The 19,631-nt window shown below is 43.8% G+C and overlaps 1 protein-coding gene across 11 annotated transcripts in view; it reads left to right on the forward strand.

The window, feature by feature from the left end:
* snap47 (synaptosome associated protein 47) overlaps positions 1-19,286 on the forward strand; it is a 36,277-nt gene extending 16,991 nt beyond the window's left edge. For 10 of the 11 annotated variants that reach the window (XM_068031467.1, XM_068031464.1, XM_068031468.1 and 7 more), the window contains 3 exons: positions 125-624; positions 6,949-7,061; positions 14,406-19,286. In XM_068031467.1, the coding sequence (XP_067887568.1) occupies positions 125-624; positions 6,949-7,061; positions 14,406-14,552 (760 nt within the window). In that variant the 3' untranslated portion in view covers positions 14,553-19,286. The remainder of the gene's footprint in view (positions 1-124; positions 625-6,948; positions 7,062-14,405) is intronic. The other variant, XM_068031473.1, reaches the window with a different exon arrangement.
* Positions 19,287-19,631: the final 345 nt, after the last annotated feature.

Raw genomic sequence — 19,631 nt, forward strand, 5'->3', positions numbered from 1 at the left:
TCTGTTCTAAACATAAGGCTTAAACCCTCTCTTTGCCCTTCCATGTCTTTGTAACAGCTTTATAAATCAAAACTCTGTTAAGAGATAACCAGTTAAATATCTTTTTTTCATTTCCTTTTGACAGACTGCTAACTGAGCTGGAGTCTCCGCCGTGGTGGCCATTCAGTAGTCGCCCCCGAAAGGCTCAACAGGAAACCAAGAATCAGCCAGAATACCCACCCTGTGCCTCGAAGGCTTTTGGGAAGGAAGGCTTGATATTGAAAGTCCCTGTCCTTTACTCCCAGGGTCCAGACCCCAATCTCAAACAGGGCACACTCGCGGTCCTTTGCTCAGGGCTGGAAATCAGTGATTCAAATGAGCAGCTTGTGCACAAGTACCGACGGGAGGAGGTCGATGATGTTAAAGTACAGAGCCCTTATGAGATGATTGTCCGCCAGAGGTTCATTGGGAAGCCTGACATTTCCTTTACCTTGCAGTCTGCAAGGATGACTGATGTTGTTTCCATTGTGGAAATACAATACTCCAAAAAAGTGCAATTCAGAGAGGACCTGTTGGGACTCTTCAGACCAGAGGATTCCCCTGTTTCTGAGAACCTCAGCATGGGCGGCTCCATATGGAATGCAGGTATGGCAAATTTTAGTTCTTCAAGGCCATGGTGACTGTGCTTGTATGTTTAAGAGCTGACCCAATACAGTGGCACTTCTGAATAAAAAGTTATCAAACTAGGAACATGTGAGAATATTTAGAGACAGAAAATGGTCTTGGACCCAAACATGCGCACCCATTTTATATCGATAAACCCCACTCATCTGTCTTATTGCATCCTTTGATTCTTACTTTTTCTAGACTAAAAGTAATCTGTTGGACTTGTATATTGTTCACTTCAATAGCCTTCTTATGGCAACTTATTCCACAAGCTGATTACTCTTTCTCTGGAAAAGGAGCTGTCTAACATCACCTCATAATCCTAACTTTTAAATTTTAAATTGCGTCACCTGGTGCTTAAATTCATAGTATCATAAAGTGTTACAGCATTGAAGGCGGCCATTCGGCCCATCATGCATATGCTGGCTCCTTAATAGAACTATCTAATTGATCTCACTCCCCTTGGCTCTGTAATTATTTTTTCCTTCAAGTATTTGTCTGATTCTCTTTTGAAAGTTACTAGTGAATCTGTTTCCACCACCCTACTTTCAGCGCATTCCTGATCACAACAACTTGCTGTGTAAAAAAAAAAAGGTTTCCTCATGTTGCCTTTGGTTCTTTTGCCAATTATCTTAAATCTGTGTTCTCTTTCTATGATCTTTCTGGCACCTCTATCAAATCTCCTCTTAATCTTCTCTGCTGTAAGGAGAACAATTTCACCTTCTCCAGCTCCTACACATAGTTGAAGTCCCTCACCTCTAGTACTATTCTAGTAAATCTCTTCTACACCCTCTCCAAGGCCTTGACATTCTTCCTGAAGGGTGATGCCCAAAATTGAACATAGTACTCAAGCTGAGACCTAATCAGTGTTTCATAAAGTTTAGCATAATTTCCTTGCTTTTTTACTCTCTGCCTCTATTGATAAAGCCAAGGATTCAATGGAGGGCCTGTCAGGAGCAGCACCAGTAATACCTAAAAAACCAGGTATCAGCCTGGTGCAGCCACAACACAGGACTACTTTCATACCAAACAGTGGAAGCAGCATGCAATAGACAGAGCTAAGCGATCCCACAACCAACAGATCAGATCTAAGCTCTGCAGTCCTGCCACAGCCAGTTGTAAATGGTGGTGGACAATTAGACAACTAACAAAAGGAGGAGGCGCCACAAATATCGCCATCCTTAATGATGGGGGAGCCCAGAACATTAGTGCAAAAGACAAGACTGAAGCATTTACATCCATCTTCAGCCTGAAGTGCCGAATGGATGATCCATATCGGCCTCCTCCTGAGACCCCCCCCAGTGTTACAGATGCCAGTCTTCAGCCAACCTGATTCACTCCATGTGATATTAAGAAACCGCTGAAGGCACTGGATACTGCAAAGGCTATTGGTCCTGACAAAATTTCCGGCAATCTCCTCTTGATGTTCAATTGCATTACCATCGCTGAATTCCCCACTATCAACATCCTGGGGGTTACCATTGACCAGAAACTGAACTGGACCTGCCACTTAAATGCTGTGGCTGCAAGAGCAGGTCAGAGACTGGGAATTCTGTGGCGAGTAACTCGCTTCCTGTCTCCCCAGTGCCTGTCCACCATCTGCAAGGTACAAGACTTGTGCTCCAGAACTAACCGCGCCGCTAGCCAAGCTGTTCCAGTAAAGCTGCAACACTGGTATCTACCCAGAAATGTGGAAAATTGCAGGTATGTCCTGTACACAAAAAAACAGGACAAATCCAACCCGGTCAGTTACCGCCAAATCAGTCTACTTTTGATCATCAGCAATGTGATGGAAGGTGTCGTCGACAGTGCTATCAAAAGGCACTTGCTCAGCAATGACCTGCTCACTGGTGCTCAGTTTGGGTTCTGCCAGGGCACTCAGCTCCTGACCTCATTACAACCTTGGTCCAAACATGGACAAGAGCTGAACTCCAGCAGTGAGGTGAGAGTGACTGCCCTTGACATCAACACAGCATTTGACTGAGTATGGCATAAATGAACCCTCGCAAAACTGGAGTCAATGGGAATCAGAGGGAAAACTCCGCTGTTTGGAGTCATACCTAGCACAAAGGAAGATGGTTGTGGTTGTTGGAGGTCAATCATCTCAGTCCCAGGACATCACTGCAGGAGTTCCTCAGGGTACTATCCTAGGTCCAACCATCTTCAGCTGCTTCATCAATGACCTTCCCTCCATCATAAGGTCAGAAGTGGGGATGTTCGCTGATGATTGCACAATTTTTTTCACCATTCAGGACTTCTCAGATACTGAAGCAGTCCATGCCCAGATGCAGCAAGACCTGGACAACATCCAGGCTTGGGCTGATAAGTGGCAAGTAACATTCACACCACACAGGTGCGAGGCAATGACTATCTCAAACGAGAGAATCTCACCATCTCCCCTTGATGTTCAATTTCATTACCATTGCTGAACCCCCCACTATCAACATCCTGGGGGTTACCATTGACCAGAAACTGAACTGGATCAGCCACATAAATACTGTGGCTACAAGAGCAGGTCAGAGATTGGGAATTCTGGGTGAGTAATTTACCTCCTGTCTCCCCAAAGCCTATCCACCATCTGCAAGGCACAAGTCAGGAGGGTGATAGAATAATCTCAATTTACCTGGAATGGTGCAGCTCCAACAACACTCAAGAAGCTTGACACCATCCAGGACAAGGTGATTGGCACCACCTTCAACATTCACTCCAATCACCACCGATGCACAGTGGCAGCAGTGTGTACCATCTACAAGATGCAGTGCAGCAACTCACCAAGGCTCCTTCGGCAGCACCATCCAAACCCACAGCATCTACTACCCAGAAGGATAAGGAATTGGCTCTTTTGGGTAAGACAATGACTGAGGCCCAGTTTGCCATCTCGGATGGATGCATGCTCTCCTGGCACTATTCAAATAAGAGCAGGGAGTTCTCCCTGGTGCCCTGGTCACTATCTATCCCTCAACCAACATCACTGAAAGAGATTATATGGCCATTACTCATTGCTGTTTGTGGGAATTTGCATGCAAATTGGCTGCTGTGAATACACTTTACAACCAATTAATTATTTTTGAAGTACTTTGAGACATCCTGAGATCGTGAAAGGTGCTATGTCAGTGCAACTTCCTTTTCTTTTACTTTGCTTTTCCTTTCTTTGAAACAGCGTTGGGGTAAGGCAATACTGTATAAAGTTGGTTACGAATAATCCACTGCCCTTCAGCTGGTTGGAAGATTTGTGCTGGCCAAGTTGACCAAGATCTTGTGACAAAGAATAAGATTTATCTTTTTTATTTTGCATCAGATACAACACAGGTTATATTAGTGGTGCCCATAATGATGATCAAGGAAGAGAGAATCCAGAGGCTCACCTGCATTCCTTTGTAGAAAACCTTCCCCATGTATTTTTGTAATAAAAACAGAAAGTGCTGGAAATACTCAGCAAGTCTGGCAGCATCTGTGGAGAGAGAAACAGAGTTAACGTTTCAGGTCTGTGACCGTTCATCAGAACTGGCAAAGGTTAGAAATGGAATAGGCTTTGAGCAAGTGAAAAGGGGGAGGGGGAAGAACAACAAAAGGGAAGGTGTGTGGTAGGGCAAAGGGCAGGAGAGATTAAATGACAAAGATGTCATGGAACAAAGGCAAAGGGAGTGCTAACAGTTGTTTTTTGCCATGTATTTTTGTTTCTGAATTAGTATCAGGGTTGGATAATTTGAATTTGTGGAAACGCCTGTTGCAGGAGAGATTTGAGAAGGCCTTAGTATCAATTTTCATTGTGATGTGGCAACAGAAATGGGCCATTTATTCAGATATTTTCATAAGTTAGCTTCTAACATGAGATAAGTTTACAGCCATATGGATCTAGTAAACATAAGAAAATACAAGACTCTGAAGTCCATGTGGTCTCTCCCAAAAACCTATTTCTCTTAACCGCTGATTCTTTCCAATACTTATCTTTGAATTTTTCACACACACTCCATATTATGTGTAAAGTAGTTATCTAAACTGGCTGTACAACATCTCTTTTGTAACTTTAGTTTAGTTTTAGTTTTAGTTTAATTTAGAGATACAGCACTGAAACAGGCCCTTCGGCCCACCGAGTCTGTGCCGACCATCAACCACCCATTTATACTAACCCTACACTAATTCCATATTCCGACCACATCCCCACCTGTCCCTATATTTCCCTACCACCTACCTATACTAGTGGCAATTGCTAATGGCCAATTTACCTATCAACCTGCAAGTCTTTGGCATGTGGGAGGAAACCGGAGCACCCGGAGGAAACCCACGCAGACACAGGGAGAACTTGCAAACTCCACACAGGCAGTACCCAGAATTGAACCCGGGTCGCTGGAGCTGTGAGGCTGCGGTGCTAGCCACTGTACCGCCCCATAGCTAGTCCACTAGCTTTCGAGATTGTGGCAATCTCAAACATATTATCACAGTGTGATTTCTCCATTCCTTCAAGAATCCTGGATAAAATCTGCCCTAAACCTTTTCTTCTACAGAGATGATGGGCTTTTGGTGCCTACATACGAAAAAGAGAGAGGTAGAAGTTTGAAATAAAAGCACATGTGTCTATGAGGAGGTAACTGAAGTCCTGGTTAAAGAAGTAGTGGACTTTTGAAAGTGGGCAAGATGCAGCAAGCCAGAGAGCATGAGCAAAGATAGGCAATGCATAAGATGTCCAATGTTGGAGAATCATGTAGGGCTGGAGCAGGTTGCAGAAGGAGCCTCTGGAAGAATATATAAAAGATGAGGATTGTTGCTGTGCCAATGGAGCGAGGTGATGGGTGAGTTGGAGTTTGTATGGAATGGAGCTAGGAGTGGCTGGTGAGGGGTATTTTGGAGAAGTAAGGCCTGGAGGTGCTAAAGGTATGAATGTGATCGAGGCAATATTAATGGGATTGTAAGTAGATGCAGTCTTGGTAATGGACAATATGTGAAGTTTGAAAATAAAATGTTAAAACTGCTATGTGGTGCAATTAAATAGTCTCAGCATTATTTTCACAGTGCATCTTGAGATTAACTTTCAAAGGAACAATGCTACAATGAGAGTAGCTGTAGGAGTAAAGTTTGACTTTGTGTAATAGTGTAAAATGGGTGATAATGAATTGGCAGCTCGTTTTACATTTCTTGATTTTTATTTCCATGACTGATTGGACCAGAGGTCCATTCTGCCTCAAGCACTTTTTGTGTAAACCGTCTCCAATCTACTGAAAGGCAAATTCAGGACTGCGGTTGGGACTGTTCCCTGCCCTCCTGCCATGGTTTAACCTGAAGTAGTGGTGTATATGTATCTTTCTATATTATTTGCTATTCTACGAATCTTATAACATCCCTTTCTCATCTCCACCTTTCAGGTTCCCCCTTCCTTTCCTCACAATTAAATGCTAGGGATCTGTTCTGGGTTTTCTTTGAATGGCCTTCAGGGCTTGGTTGTGTTCCTTGTGTCTAAGTGATTGGAACTAGACACAGGCTGGAATTTTATGTTGGGCTGGGGGCCCTGCCCACTGGCAGTAAAAGTCGGTGGCAAGCCCGCCTCTGCCGAGTCTGGAAGCCACACCATAAATTTACGTGGCCCAGGCGCTTAATTGGCCTTGGGTGGGACTCTAAGGCAGGAAGTCCCGCCTACAAGAGCTACCAGCTAATCAGTCATGTTCAGTCCCAGCAGCACCACTAGGAATGATGGCCACTACTGGGACTGCACCCAGCCAGGACTGGCAACATGGGCGAGGACCCAGAATTCAGGTAAGTGTATGGGGCCCCACCAGGGACAATCCCCTGAGGTTGTGGCAGGGGGTGGAGGGGGAAGGTGCTCCAGTGTGCACGGCTTGTGCTGCGGGGGAGGGTGGCAAACCTTCTTGGCACTGTGTGCCGATCAGGAGGGCTCCCCCACAGCCCACAAGGAGGCTGTCTGGTTTTACTGGGCGCCCTTCTGAGATACTGAACTGCCTGCCCACCGCTGGTAATGTACCAGTGGTGGCAGGAGGCAGGCTTTAAGTGGCAATTACTTGGCCACTTAATGGCCTTAATTGGCCTAGGATGGGCGGGCCATTTGTCACCTCCCCCGCTGCTGATAAAATTGCAGTGGGGACGGGAAGGCGACAAGAACGGCAGCCCTTTTCTCTCCTCCCCCCCCCCCCCCACCAAACTCCCGTCTCCCACTCCATTTTTATACCCCCCCACCCCCCACTTTCAGCCCGCTCCTGCGGGAGGCATAAAATTCTGGCCACAGTTCCTGCTGGTACAGTCTGATCCCAATAAATAGCAACAAATGACCCGTGTTTGCATTGATTTCTGCAGCAACTGGCTTCTTGGATAGAGTTATGCATCCTGTTTCAGCGAGCGGTGAACAGATGTCCCAGCAAGTATCTGAGCAGACAGTCTCAGAGGCCGAAGCTCAAGAGCTGAGACAGGTGAGTGCATTCTGCCCATGTTTTTCATTTATGGGCTTAATATTATTCAAACTCAGACCTCATTGTTTGTGTAGATTCTATTAAGTAGCAGAATGCAAAGTCCATTTTTGAAATCATTGTTACTTTTCTTAAGAATATTTGATAGTGGTGAAAACTAACTTTCAGAGTTGAACATTAAACCCATGTAAGAAGGAGGTGACGGCAAAGTTGGATAAGGTAGTGGACCATGACAGGACAAAATGCTGGTGCGATTATCTGCTACTTGACCTCTCTGCTTGCCTTTCTGTGATTTTATTTCTTTGTCAAGTGGAGAGTCCTTGCTACTATATTTCATTCACTCTTGCTTTTTCATTCTCTTGCTTATGTGTTCTCTCTGTCATTCTTGCTCACTTACTCTCTTTCGTTGATTAGATCAAAAGGGGAACAGCCTCTATGCTGTTTCTATTGTATGAAATATATAAAATAAATATATTTATATAATGTCTTATTGGGACATCGAAACATCCCAGAACTCTTCATATAATATAAAATAAAAACAAGAAATGCTGGAAATACTCAGCAGGTCTGGCAGCATCTGTGGAGAGATAAGCAGAGTTAATGTTTCAGGTCAGTGACCCTTCTTCAGAACTCTTCATGCTGATTTATTTATTCATGGGCAGTGCCTGTTTCTGTGGAGGCAAATATAGCTGTTATTCTGCAGCAGCATATCGCAAACAACAATGAGATGAATGACCAGTTAATTATTTACAATTGGATTCTCTCTTCTTTTCATGCATATTTTCTTTCACTCGTACAGGTTCTTCCTTGCAGAATTTCAGATGTGGGATTAAGAGGGTGTATGAGCTCTTTGTCTTGACCCTTGTCCCCTTTGCCCTCCTGAATATGTGTACTCTCCCTCCGACTACCTCTTGTGCACACTCCTTCTGTTGCTCTTGTGTGGCTGTGTTTCGTACAATGCTTAGTTTCTGTCTCGTACAAACTTGCCTTCTATTCAAAGTTTTTTTTACGCTAGCAAGTTTCTGGTGATTTGACTCGTATAAAGACATTGGCTGGAATTTTACGTCTCCCCAAAGAATGGGATGGTGGATGTGGGGGGCGTAAAATGGAGTGGGAGGCTTGGAGGGCCCTTCCTGACCTGCTCCCGCCTCCGCCGCTATGTTACGCAGGGAGGCGGCGGGAAATGGCCCGCCCGCCCCAGGCCAATCAAGGCCCTTAATTGGCCAGTTGACAGCCACTTAAGGGCCTTCACCCGCCGCCACGGGAATTGTACTCTTGGCCGGTTGGGCAGCCCAGGCACGAGAAAAGCCGCCTGACAAAAGCAGGTGGCTCTCTGGCCTGGGGGAGGCCCTCCTGGTTGGGCATGTGCCCGACGGAGGGCCGCCTCCGATGCCCCAACCACCCCCAGTGTCCAGCACGTCCTTCACCCGCCAATTGACCGCCCTTGCCTTGCCTGGGCCCGACTGATCACCCCCGGCGAGGCCCCTAAAACTTACCTTTTCCCGGGGCCGTCCTTCCTCCTCTTTGCGAAGCTGTGTCCCAGCAGTGGCCACCGCTCCCGGCTCCATTAGGCGGGACTTCCTGCCTTAATGAGGTGGAAGTCCCGCCTCAGACCTATTAAAGGCCTGGGGACCTTAAAATCTGGACTGGATCCCCATGCCAGGCGGAGGCGGGATTGCCACAGACTTTTCGGTCGGTGGACGGCTCCTGTCCGACGAGGGTAAAATTCAGCCCATTGACTCCTTTTTGAAATATGAGCTGTCGTTGTTAATATTCCTGAGTGGTTATTCTTCATCTGTGAGTCTAGATAGTGAGTGTTGAAGGTACAATACCATACTGTGCGTAGCACCAGGGCACAGAAGCCAGTTGTCGTGTCCTGTTGCCACACTCTCTGAAATCTGATAACTCAGTATGACCTCTACTGCTGTGCCACATTAGCACCTAGCACCTGATTGCAGTTTGATTCCCCGTATCTATCCTGTGCGCCCTGTTCCTTCAGTTAAGAGCGAAAGAACTTGCATTTATATAAAGCCTTTCACGACCTCAGCATGTCCAAAGTGTTTTACAGCCAATTAAATACTTTTGAAGTGTAGTCAGTGTTGTAATATAGAAAAAGGCAGAGCCCATTAGTGTCCAACAAGGTCCCACAAGCAGCAGTGAAACTAACGTTTTTCGTGATGTCGATTGAGCGATAAATATTGGCCAGAGTTCCTCTGCTGTTGAGATACTGAAATGGGATCTGTCAAGTGGACCCAGTTTAACATTTCATCCAAAAGCCAGCAGTGTAGCACTCCATCAGTACTGCTCTAAAGTGTGAGCCTAGGTTATGTACTCAAGTCTTTGGAGTGGGGCTTGAGCCCACCACTTTCTGACTTGGGTGCGAGAGTGGTCTTTTTTTTATAGCAGAGTGATTTTCAGCAAAAAGTCCATGGGTATAAAGATAAAGGAGACACCTCTCAGGTGGACACAAAGGATTTTGTGACACCATTCAAAGAAGAGCAGGGTAGTGGAACTAATTAGGTTGCTCTTTCAAAGAGTTGGCAGAGGCATAATAGACCGAATGGCCTTCATCTGTTGTATAAGCTTCTATAAGAGTAGTGAAGTTTGTCTGGTCCAAAGTCAACATTTATCCCTTAAACAACCCTTTAAAAAAAAATCTGCCTATTTATCTCATTGCTGTTTCTGGGACCTTGCTGTGTGCAAATTGCCTGCAGGTGTAGTGCACTTCCCTACATTATAACTGTGACTATACTTCAAAAGTACTTAATTTGCTGTGAAGTGCTTTGGGATGTTGAGACCTGAAAGGTGCTTTATAAATGCAAGTTCATTCTATTTGTTCAGCTCTTTCTTGCTCCTTTTGAGCGGTCTCCCTCTTACCACTGAAGTGTGCAAGTTCCTATGAAGAAGTGATTGATAAAACCAGACAGCAGAGGGCTCCAAATGCATTCCGTAAGCAGACCTGCTGAAATACTGAACTTTTTAAAGCACTGTAAATCTTGGGATGGGCTTGAGTAAACTTTTCCTCTTGCTGAATAAATGAAGGATTGCAAGAGTCATCATGTTTGCAGAATCATTAGATACCTCCAGACCTCATTATGCTGACCTGGAGCTCTTCACCTCTATTTAAAACTACACTAGTGTATTTAACTAGGACACCAAAAAATGCTTCGCAGAATGAACCTGAAGGCTGAACAGAATTTAAAGAGACACTTCCTGTAAAAATCCCAACTAAACAATAAAACATTTTATATACAAATATCATAATTTTTTTGTTTAAGCTGGTTAGGCACTGAAAGATGATGGGAAGCATTGAAACAGTATTAGAAGCCATGTTATTCATTGGCGGGAGAAGCTCAGGTTCTTGATTCGTCTATTTAAAGGGGCAGTTAGCACCAAAACATAAAAAAACACAATATAGAGGTAAAATTATGATAGCACAGCTAGGGGATAACAGTACAAAATTGATGAGGACACTGATTGGGGTGAGGCTTGGGATGGTGGTTTTCAGATTTTACGTGAAGGTACGGATTCACGGCAGGCTTGTTTTGACTATTCCACCCACACGATCGCTGCTGCTGTTTCATCTTAAAACTGTTGGGTTTCCTTTGGTGTAGCTCACCACGAGTTGAACGATCTGGTGGAAGCTTCTGGGAGACCTGAGAGACACAATGATGTGGATGGGGAAGGGGGTTTTCTTGTAGTGTGGTGGCAGTTTTGTTTTGTGCTGCACACCTATTAAAAGTAAGATATATAGTCATATCTGTAGGACGTGGATGTGGTATATCGGCTTTAAAATTCATACAGGTCAGAGTGGAGTGGAAAGGATGCAGGAGGAGGAGGCCTTTGTGCAATTTTTTGTTCTGTAATCAGCGGGGTCTTTTTCCTCCTCTTGTGCACCAGTAACCAGAAAACAGACATTTAAGATAGTTAGCAAAAGAACCAGTGGCGATCTGAGGAGGTATTTTTGTTTGCATGGCACAGTGTGGTCTGGATTGCATTGATTGAAAGGGTGGTAGAAGCAGATTCAAGAAGAACTTTCAAAAGGGAATTGGATAAAAATTTGCAGGTAAATGGGGGAAATGGGAGGGGTGTGCGACTAATTGGATTGCTCTTTCAAAGAACTGGCACAGGCATGATGGGCAGAATTGCTTCCTTCTGTGCTACATCATTCTCTGGCTCTTGCCTGACCTCCCATTTGTGTGTGCCCCCTTTCCTTTTCTCTCTCCTTCCCTCCCATCAGGTATTGACTTCTGTTGCCCCTTTTGAAGCATTTGGTTGCTCCTGTAAGCATAGGCCAGATTGATATTGGTGGTGGCAACCGGTGCTGGGATAGAACGTGCTTTCATATGTCTTGCACTCCCGTTCATCTCCTGAGAGTCCGATGAGGAGTAGCACAGTGTGATCCTTAACAGCAGAGCTTTTGTTTTCTGTATTTTTAAATTTTCTTTCAAAATTTTTATGTGCGAACACTGATGCGTATAACTTTCTGCCCTACTCCTAAATACCGACCACCCAGTCCAACAGAGAAGAGGGACTTATTTTTCTGAAGCTGCTGAGTGCTTGCTGGGCCACATTTCCACAGATACCCAGTGCCTCCTGCTAACCTAAGTGACCATTCTTCAAACACAAGCCCAGATAGTGAGTGTCTACAGACCATTCTACCATGGAGGGCATTATATCACATTCCTGACTCCCACTGCAGGTCACTAGAGCAATCAGATGCTCCAGCCGCAACTAAGATTTTAAAATTTCCTTCACTGAGGCCGGTTGTCTTGCCACACACTCTAAGAACAGACATAGATGACTCACATTAATACAGTGCTTTACCATATTCACTGGGCTAAAGGAGGCAAGGAGGAAATTGAATAGACGTATTAAAATTCTGACAGGTTTGGCAAAGGTGAATAGAGAAAGATTATTTGGTTGGGGAGGCAGTGATGACCATGAATTTAAAATTGTCATTAAGCTATTGAGGAGAACAGATAGAAGAAAGTTCTTGACATGGTGTTCTTGGAGCATTGAATCATTTGCCATAGGAAGTGTTTGAGGAAGAGAATATTGCATCTTTTATTGGAAAAGAATAAATATTGGAAGCAGAGTAAGAGAGTAGGACAGTGGGTTAGTTTTTCATTGTGCTAGCAGAGTGAGCACAGATGTTATGGGCCAAATGCCCTCCTTCTGTGTCATAAACTTCTGTTGTCTTATCCTCCAAAGTATTTCAAAGTCCTCGACTTAGTTTGAGGTTCATTGACTATTATAGAAGCAATGTGACAGCTATTTTTAATAGCTGGAGATCCCACAAGCAGCAGTGAGAATGACCAGCACACACTCTTTCCTGCATGGCATTGGTTGAGAGAGGAACCTCCTCCTTTTCTTCTAACATTGGGATCTTTTAACACTGGATTGAACCACTGGATCGGGCAGCTGGGGGCTCTACAACTTGACTAATGGATGGCACCTCTGGCAGTGCAGCACTTCTTCAGTATTACCCTGTGACTGCCTAGACTATATGCTCACGTTCTATGGTGTGGATTAAACTCTCACACCTTCTGATTCAGTGGCACTGGAGCACTAAAGGAACGTTGTCTTTTGGAGGAGATACCCCACTACCTGTCCAAGTGGTTGAGGTAGATATTCAAGATGCCATACTGCTATTCAAAGAGGAGCAGGGAATTCTCCTAGTGCCCTGGCCAACACCACTTAAAAACAGATGAACTGGGCATTCATCTCATTGTTGTTTGTAGGTCGTTGCTATCAGCCAAAATGTTATCTTTCTTATATTGCTGCGTGTTTGTTGCTATCACAGGTCATATTTTCTCCCATGACCGCACTCCATCGTCCATTTGAAATGCAGTTAGGACACAACTGAAGTTTGCGTTGTTAAAGTGGACAGAGTATGAACACACCGACACTCTGCATGTTACTGAAATCCTAGTGACGGCATTGTAAGTTACAAAATGCTGGTTCGACACCCAGTGTTTTGCATTGTTGCACTAGGCAAGCAGTGCCTGCAGAAATGGAGCTAGAGGCCGAATGATTGTATTCAATCTGGAATTGAATTCTACTTCTCTTTGTTGAAAAATCTTGTATTTAAATTCAAATTATTTTCATGCAATGATATTGTTTCTTTGTAATGCAGGGTTTATTTTGACATCTACCAGCAAAGAAACTGTGTCTGTGTATTTTAAAATTATTTTTATACGTTATGCCAGTGCTTCCTTTGAAACTGACGAGTAAAGCAATCCCTAATGGAGTTTAAAAACTCTGACATTTGTACACCTCCACAGCAAGCATCATTTGGGGCTGTACCCCATATTGTTCCTTTGTCTCATTTTAATTGTGACAATGAAAAGTGCAGTTGCGAAAAGCATTTCCAGCAGACAAGACTCTGAAGCTGCCAAAACTAGCTGGTATTACCCCAAAAGGCAACTCAGTATATGGACAGCTAAGCAGTATTGAGTCATTGATTTATTAGTCCAGTTTCCACTTCCCCCGAAAGTACTCTGTCTCACTGTGGTATAGTTCCATTGGTCTTGGTAATTTTCCAGAACCTCATCCAAGGGAGCCTAGATAATCAATGGGGCATATCACAGCACAACTTTATCCTTAAAACCCACCTCTTTCAACAAGCTTTTAGCCGCCCTCTTATCATCTCATTCTTTCGCTTGGAGTCTATTTTTGTCTGGTTAGCTTTTGTGGAGTACCTTGTCATGATTTTCTACTTCAAATAAATGCAAATTGTTGAACATTACAGCTTTGGAATATTTAATATCTTTCCCAGCATACTGGGAAAAGGGAACAATCCAATTAATAGCTGGAATTATCTAACCTTTTAATGAGTGTCCCTGTGAGCTCCTGTAGAAGTGTGGCAGAAATTGGAAAAATTCATCCCTGTCTGGTACTGCACAGCTCAAGTGGAGCCTGCTCCAGGCCTCTGTCCCAACCTGCACCTACTGTATTTATAACTGGAATATTGTGATCTACCTCCTCTCTGCTTAAGTCATCCATCCTAGCCCTGCACTCTGGAATTCCCTTTCTCAACCCATCTACCTTTCTTACCTCTCTTTCCCCCCGCCCCCCCCCCCCCCCCCCCCACCACCTCCACTTTCCGGAAATCTCTTCCAATCTCATCTTTTCAGATGTACTTTTAGTTACCTTTCCCCAATTCATCCAGCTCTCTCATGAAGTGCCCTGAGATGTTTTGTTACATTGAAGTAAGCTGCCAGCTGCTGTAGGGTACAAAGGGAGTGGAAGAGAGAAATCCATGCTGTATGTACTGAACACATCTGGAGTCCCTGTGTTAGTGCACACCAGGAACGATTCACTTATATTTTGCTTTCATTTTAGATCCTGCGGAAGCTGAAGAGTATCGCGCTGGACACTGAAGCTGAGCTGGAGCGCCAGGACGAAGTGCTGGATGTCATCGGCTCCTCCACAGACCAGGCGACATCCCGGATAAACGTGAGCCATAGACGAATGCGGAAACTCCTGTAGAACTGGAGCTGACCAAATACTGCAGTGTTCAGTCATATTCGGTGTGGCTCGCTCTTAATCAGAACCTAAGCATTTGGAGAAAATGCTTCAAAGAGCTGGAACAACAATGGCTCAGATGGCAGTCAATCGGGCTCGACCACTCCTTAAACCTTGAAGAGAAGGACATTTTTGTCTGTACTTGGCTTAGGACTGTTGACAAATTTCATATAAATTGTTGAAATAGTCTGTGGCCAGTCTGCAGTTCTGTTGTCTTGGCCTTAGAAAGGCCTTGCCACCAACATGTCAAAGAGAAACCAGGAAAATGCTTTTGTCAATCAGAAACCATTTCCATGGCAACTGTATTGCAATCTAATGCTCAACACTATAAAGGTCTAGCCAACGGTAGGAAAGCTTGCAAGACGCTTTCAGATGCTATTCTGATTTGCAATCTGTATAACATAGCTTGCTTAAAACCATAATTGAATGTAGAATTTTTATTAGTACATTAATATGGCCTTTTTTTTTAGGAATATAGGTAGAAGTGCCCTGAGCCAGTTTACCTCTGTATTGAGAATGCTTTTCCTCCTGTTTGCTTGTAAATTTACAGCTGACACCCCATAGCTTTAGCATGCATGGGGAAGTCATGCAGAGCTAGTTTGCCAATAAGTGTCCTCTTACAGTTTGAAACTTAGACAGATTTCACTGCCACATGCTTCCTCCTCAGGCTATACCTGGTGAATCCAATCCACCAGAGATCAATAGAAAGCGCCAATATTGCGCAGTTGGTCAAGCAGTGTATGAAAGGGAAAAAGAGGTTAATTTTTCCAGTGAGACACATCCACCAAGATGTATCTGTTCTGAGATTCTCATAGAGCTGCCTTTTAATTTCAGATTTCCTGTGTTTGTGGCTCTTTATTTCATCTCATGCCTCAAAGAACAGGTTTGATTGAGTCATAATTAGGGCTGTAACAAGGCCATGCTTAGGGGCTGGGGAAGACAGATTTGAAACTTTGGTCATTGCTGTATGAGTGAGTGGTGTAGTCTGTGAGCATAGTGCCACTAGGATTTCAGTAAATGGTGTGTGGGTGACATTTTCATACCATGCACTTGAACTGTGGGGTAAATAAATCCAAAAATACAATGATTTTATCATTTGAAACTTGGGTTGTACCTGAAAAGACAGGTTTGAGGTGTGTAGCACAAGGGTAACGGTAGTGGTGAAGCAATAAAATGAAGAATTGAGTGTATCACAAAAGACATTAAGAACAAAGTTAAAATGTGTTGCTTCAAGTATATAGTGTACTGGTACCAATATGCTAAATAAGCACTGCAATATTTACTTAGCATGCTAGTGATATCTAGGGCAGAATGTCAATACTGCATCGACAAGTATGATTCCAACAGTCCTATCAGGACTGCTTGGGTCTTTTTTATGGTATACAACTGGAATTTTGATCGTGTTTTTGGGAGTTTGCTCTATGTTTGGTGTCTCTTTATAGGATTAATTTGCTGCCTACTCTTACCAATCGTTAGCTGCAAATGCATACGTTAGGATGGTGCATGGCCTCAAAAAAGCTTTACTAGGTTGCCAATATATAGAAGATTTACTGCTGAAGTTGTAAGCATAATATTTATTCCCAATATAATGTATTACTAGTTAACATATTCTCCTTTTGATAATTGTTCCCAATTATACTTTTATGCATGGGTATGTAGTTAGCACTGTGACTGCGTACAGCTTTGCTTTGGAGATGTAAAGGAAAAAGTGGTAGAACCGACAGGGACTAACTAGTGCACCATCCCTCACCATCACTATCCTGATAAACCCCAGGATATAGATTGCACTTCGATTTTAATGAGTAGAAATGGTGCACTTTGTACACTGAGGGGATATATGCACTGGCATGGCCTATTTGACAGGATTTCCTATATAACTTTAAAATGTCTCAACTGCTTGTTATGAATTATAATATATTAGGACATATCAGAAATATGCAATGGATAGAAGTGCTTAATATTAGGGTGTTGCATTTTCATTGTTTACAGGGATTTGAGCGTGCTGCGGATGATCTTGTTTGCTTCCAAATTTAGGAAATGGAATGCTGGATAATTGACATTGAGCGGGTTGCTTATCCATGTGCAGCAACATGTCAAGTCTGTTTGTGGATGGGTGTGGGTAGTTAGGCACAGAGTGAGGATCAATTGCTCATACTGGCCCTTTCCTCCACACAAAAAGCCTTGAGAAGAGGAGGAGGTGCAGGAGGGAGAAAGACTTCAGATAATGACTGAAAATAGTTGAAGCCCTGGAAGCTTGTGCTTTTAGGCACCGTTTGGTATGAGTAAGGGTAGGGAGCTGGTAGAGAGAGACAAAATGGTTATGAAGGTGACCTGCATCTGTTTACTAATTACATGTCAGGTTTTATCGCGAGAAATGCTAAAGCCACAAGTTTTGCTGTTAAAGTGGATATTGATGTGATCCCTGCAGAATCTGTAGTTGGATTTTTATTCTGCCTGGAGCGGCAGTACCCTTACATGAAGATTATGCTTTTCAACTCTGCAAAGCGCATTAACAAGCTGCTGCTAGTAATTGTACCCAATCTACTGTTACTCACTAGAATCCTGTGCAAGTTCTTAACTTTCAAGACCCATTGGTCTTCAACAGCACTTTATCCTCTATATATAGCACCTTGTTTCCCCATTGATCTCAGCCTTCATAAATATCGCCTTTTCCATCTGGCTGTGTAACATGGATTCTGTATCTTGGCCCTAACAACTTTTCTAGACAGCCCATTACATTCTCTGTTGTAAAGAAATATTTCCTGATGCCAGTCCTAACCTATCTGTTCACAACACTGACCCTGTGCTGTCTTGTTCTGCAGCCCAGCTTATCTGAAAATATTGTTCCAAGCTTACTTTTTTTTCTGTTTTATACGTAGGCTATATAATGTTCTCAAGAATGAAGATGCCAGGTTATCTCGTTCCCTCATAGATCCTGCTTCTAACTGCAGGGATCAACCGTGTCTTATTTTTGTCTGTTAAGTGTTTGTCACTTGTTGAGCTACACATTCGGCTGCAACAGTAAGGGGAGCATAAAGTTTTCTCAAGCCTCTTGAATTTGCACAGTGATGCCCCTCTTTTTTGTATTTTTATTTTTAATTCTTAACATGCTTGCTCAGTGTAAGACATCCATGTTATACACCTGGCATCAGCCTGTGGACTTTCCCTTATCACATTTAGCAGGGTTTATATGCAAAGCTTCCACTTAATCTGCCCAACAAAGTGCCTTATTCCTAATTTCAGAAGAACCCTTCATTCTTGCACCAACTGTGACATTTCCATTTCCCCACACCCTGTGGCCTCAGTGAGTGAGATTGCCAATTTAATGATGTATGTGGGTAGCGTATGGTAGATTTGCAGCCACCAGAAAACTGCTGTAAATTTTCCAATCTCCTTTCACTTAGAACCTGACCAGCCAAAAGAGAGGCGCCAGTCAGCGTGGACTGGATTGAAGCGACGTGTTTGAGTTGAGGGGACTCCTTCCCTACTAAGTTCCCTCACAGTTTGCTTTTTAAAGTTTATTTTTATCAACGTCATTGTTGAAATTTCCATTAAAAAAAAATGTAGTTAGATGGGCGATGATCATAGTAGAGACTATGATCCATTGATCACTGGCCATGAGCACCTGGTTCATAGTCCCTGGCTATTTCGCCTTGAGTCTCCTGCCCATGGTCCCTAACTGTCAGACCATGAGTCTCTGCTCCGTGGTCCCTGTCTGTCTGGCTGCGATTCTCCTGTCCATGGTCCTTGGTTACCTGTCCGTGAGTCTCCGGACCATGGCCCCTGGCTATCTGGCCGTGAGGCCCTGTCTGTCTGGCCACAAGTCTCCTGTCCATGGTCACTGGCTATCTGGTCGCAAGTCTCCGCTTCATTGTCTCTGTTTATCTGGCCACGAGTCTCTGCTCCGTGGTCCCTGGCTATCTGGTCGGGAGTCTCCGCTATGTGGTCCCTGGCTATCTGGCGGTATGTGACTTGCCGTCCTGCAATCCTGTGGCAGCATACCAAATCCAGACAACTTAAGTCTTATATAAAAACAGAAAATGCTGGAAATACACAGCAGGTCTGGCAGCATCTGTGGAGAGGGAAATAGAGTTAACCTTTCAGGTATGTGACCTTTCATCAGAAAGTCTGTAACTTGCCTTGTGTGTGGATGTAGGTTTTTATTTGTTAATTGCAAAAAAGAAATGAAGTCTGTCTTCTGAGTCTAGCCTCTGGGAGACTGATATTCGGCATATTGCTTGTGTTCAGCATTTTGTTTTCTACTTATTGTGTGGCCTGAGGGATTCCATGGTATGCAGCCCACAAAAATAAAAGTTTGGACACCCCTGACTTAACTTCTACTCGATGCTCCTGAGAAGTGCACTGCCAGACCAATAAAGGAAACAGAATTCCTGCCAGACAGGGTCATTCTGCAAATTACAGCACTGATTTTCAGATGGAATTATATACGTCGTCAATTTTTTTTGTTTGTGTGGTCTTTAAGATCAACCGTTGATTATAACGATAGTGGGACTCAAATTTCAAGCGGTTTCAGGTAATTGTCTACAGACTCTCTGTGTTTAGGAAAAGGGTTTGTAATGTGGAGCAGGCATTACTAAATCTCTTACTTTCAGTACCGTATTACTGATTTGCTATATGGAAATATACACTCTGCCTGTGTCGTGTTTGCTTTATACAATAAATACCGAAATAAATCTACAAACCACATTACAGAGGCTGCGTTGAAAGTTTTTAGATGTGTCTGTTATGGCTGCCTTGCCCATGTGTTTACACAGTTCTCCTGTGTTGTGTTCTGGGTGGCATAGCAACAGGGTACAGCGGAAGGCTACTGACTCCATCTCTGTCTCGAGAACACAGAAATAGTTAGAAGATTTATTAGATGCTCCCAAGGATAGGTTCAGAGCCTTTCCCTGCAAGCCCCAGGCACTCTCCTTCGACCTTGGTCCAGTAGGTGCTGGTTCCTTCTGCATGTCTGTTTGCAAGGAACAAAGTTTAAAAAAAAAAAATTTATTCTCTTTGCCGGCAAGGCCAACATTTATTGCC

The sequence above is a fragment of the Heterodontus francisci genome, chromosome 5 (genome assembly GCF_036365525.1).
Source record: "Heterodontus francisci isolate sHetFra1 chromosome 5, sHetFra1.hap1, whole genome shotgun sequence".
Classification (NCBI taxonomy): Eukaryota; Metazoa; Chordata; class Chondrichthyes; order Heterodontiformes; family Heterodontidae; genus Heterodontus; species Heterodontus francisci.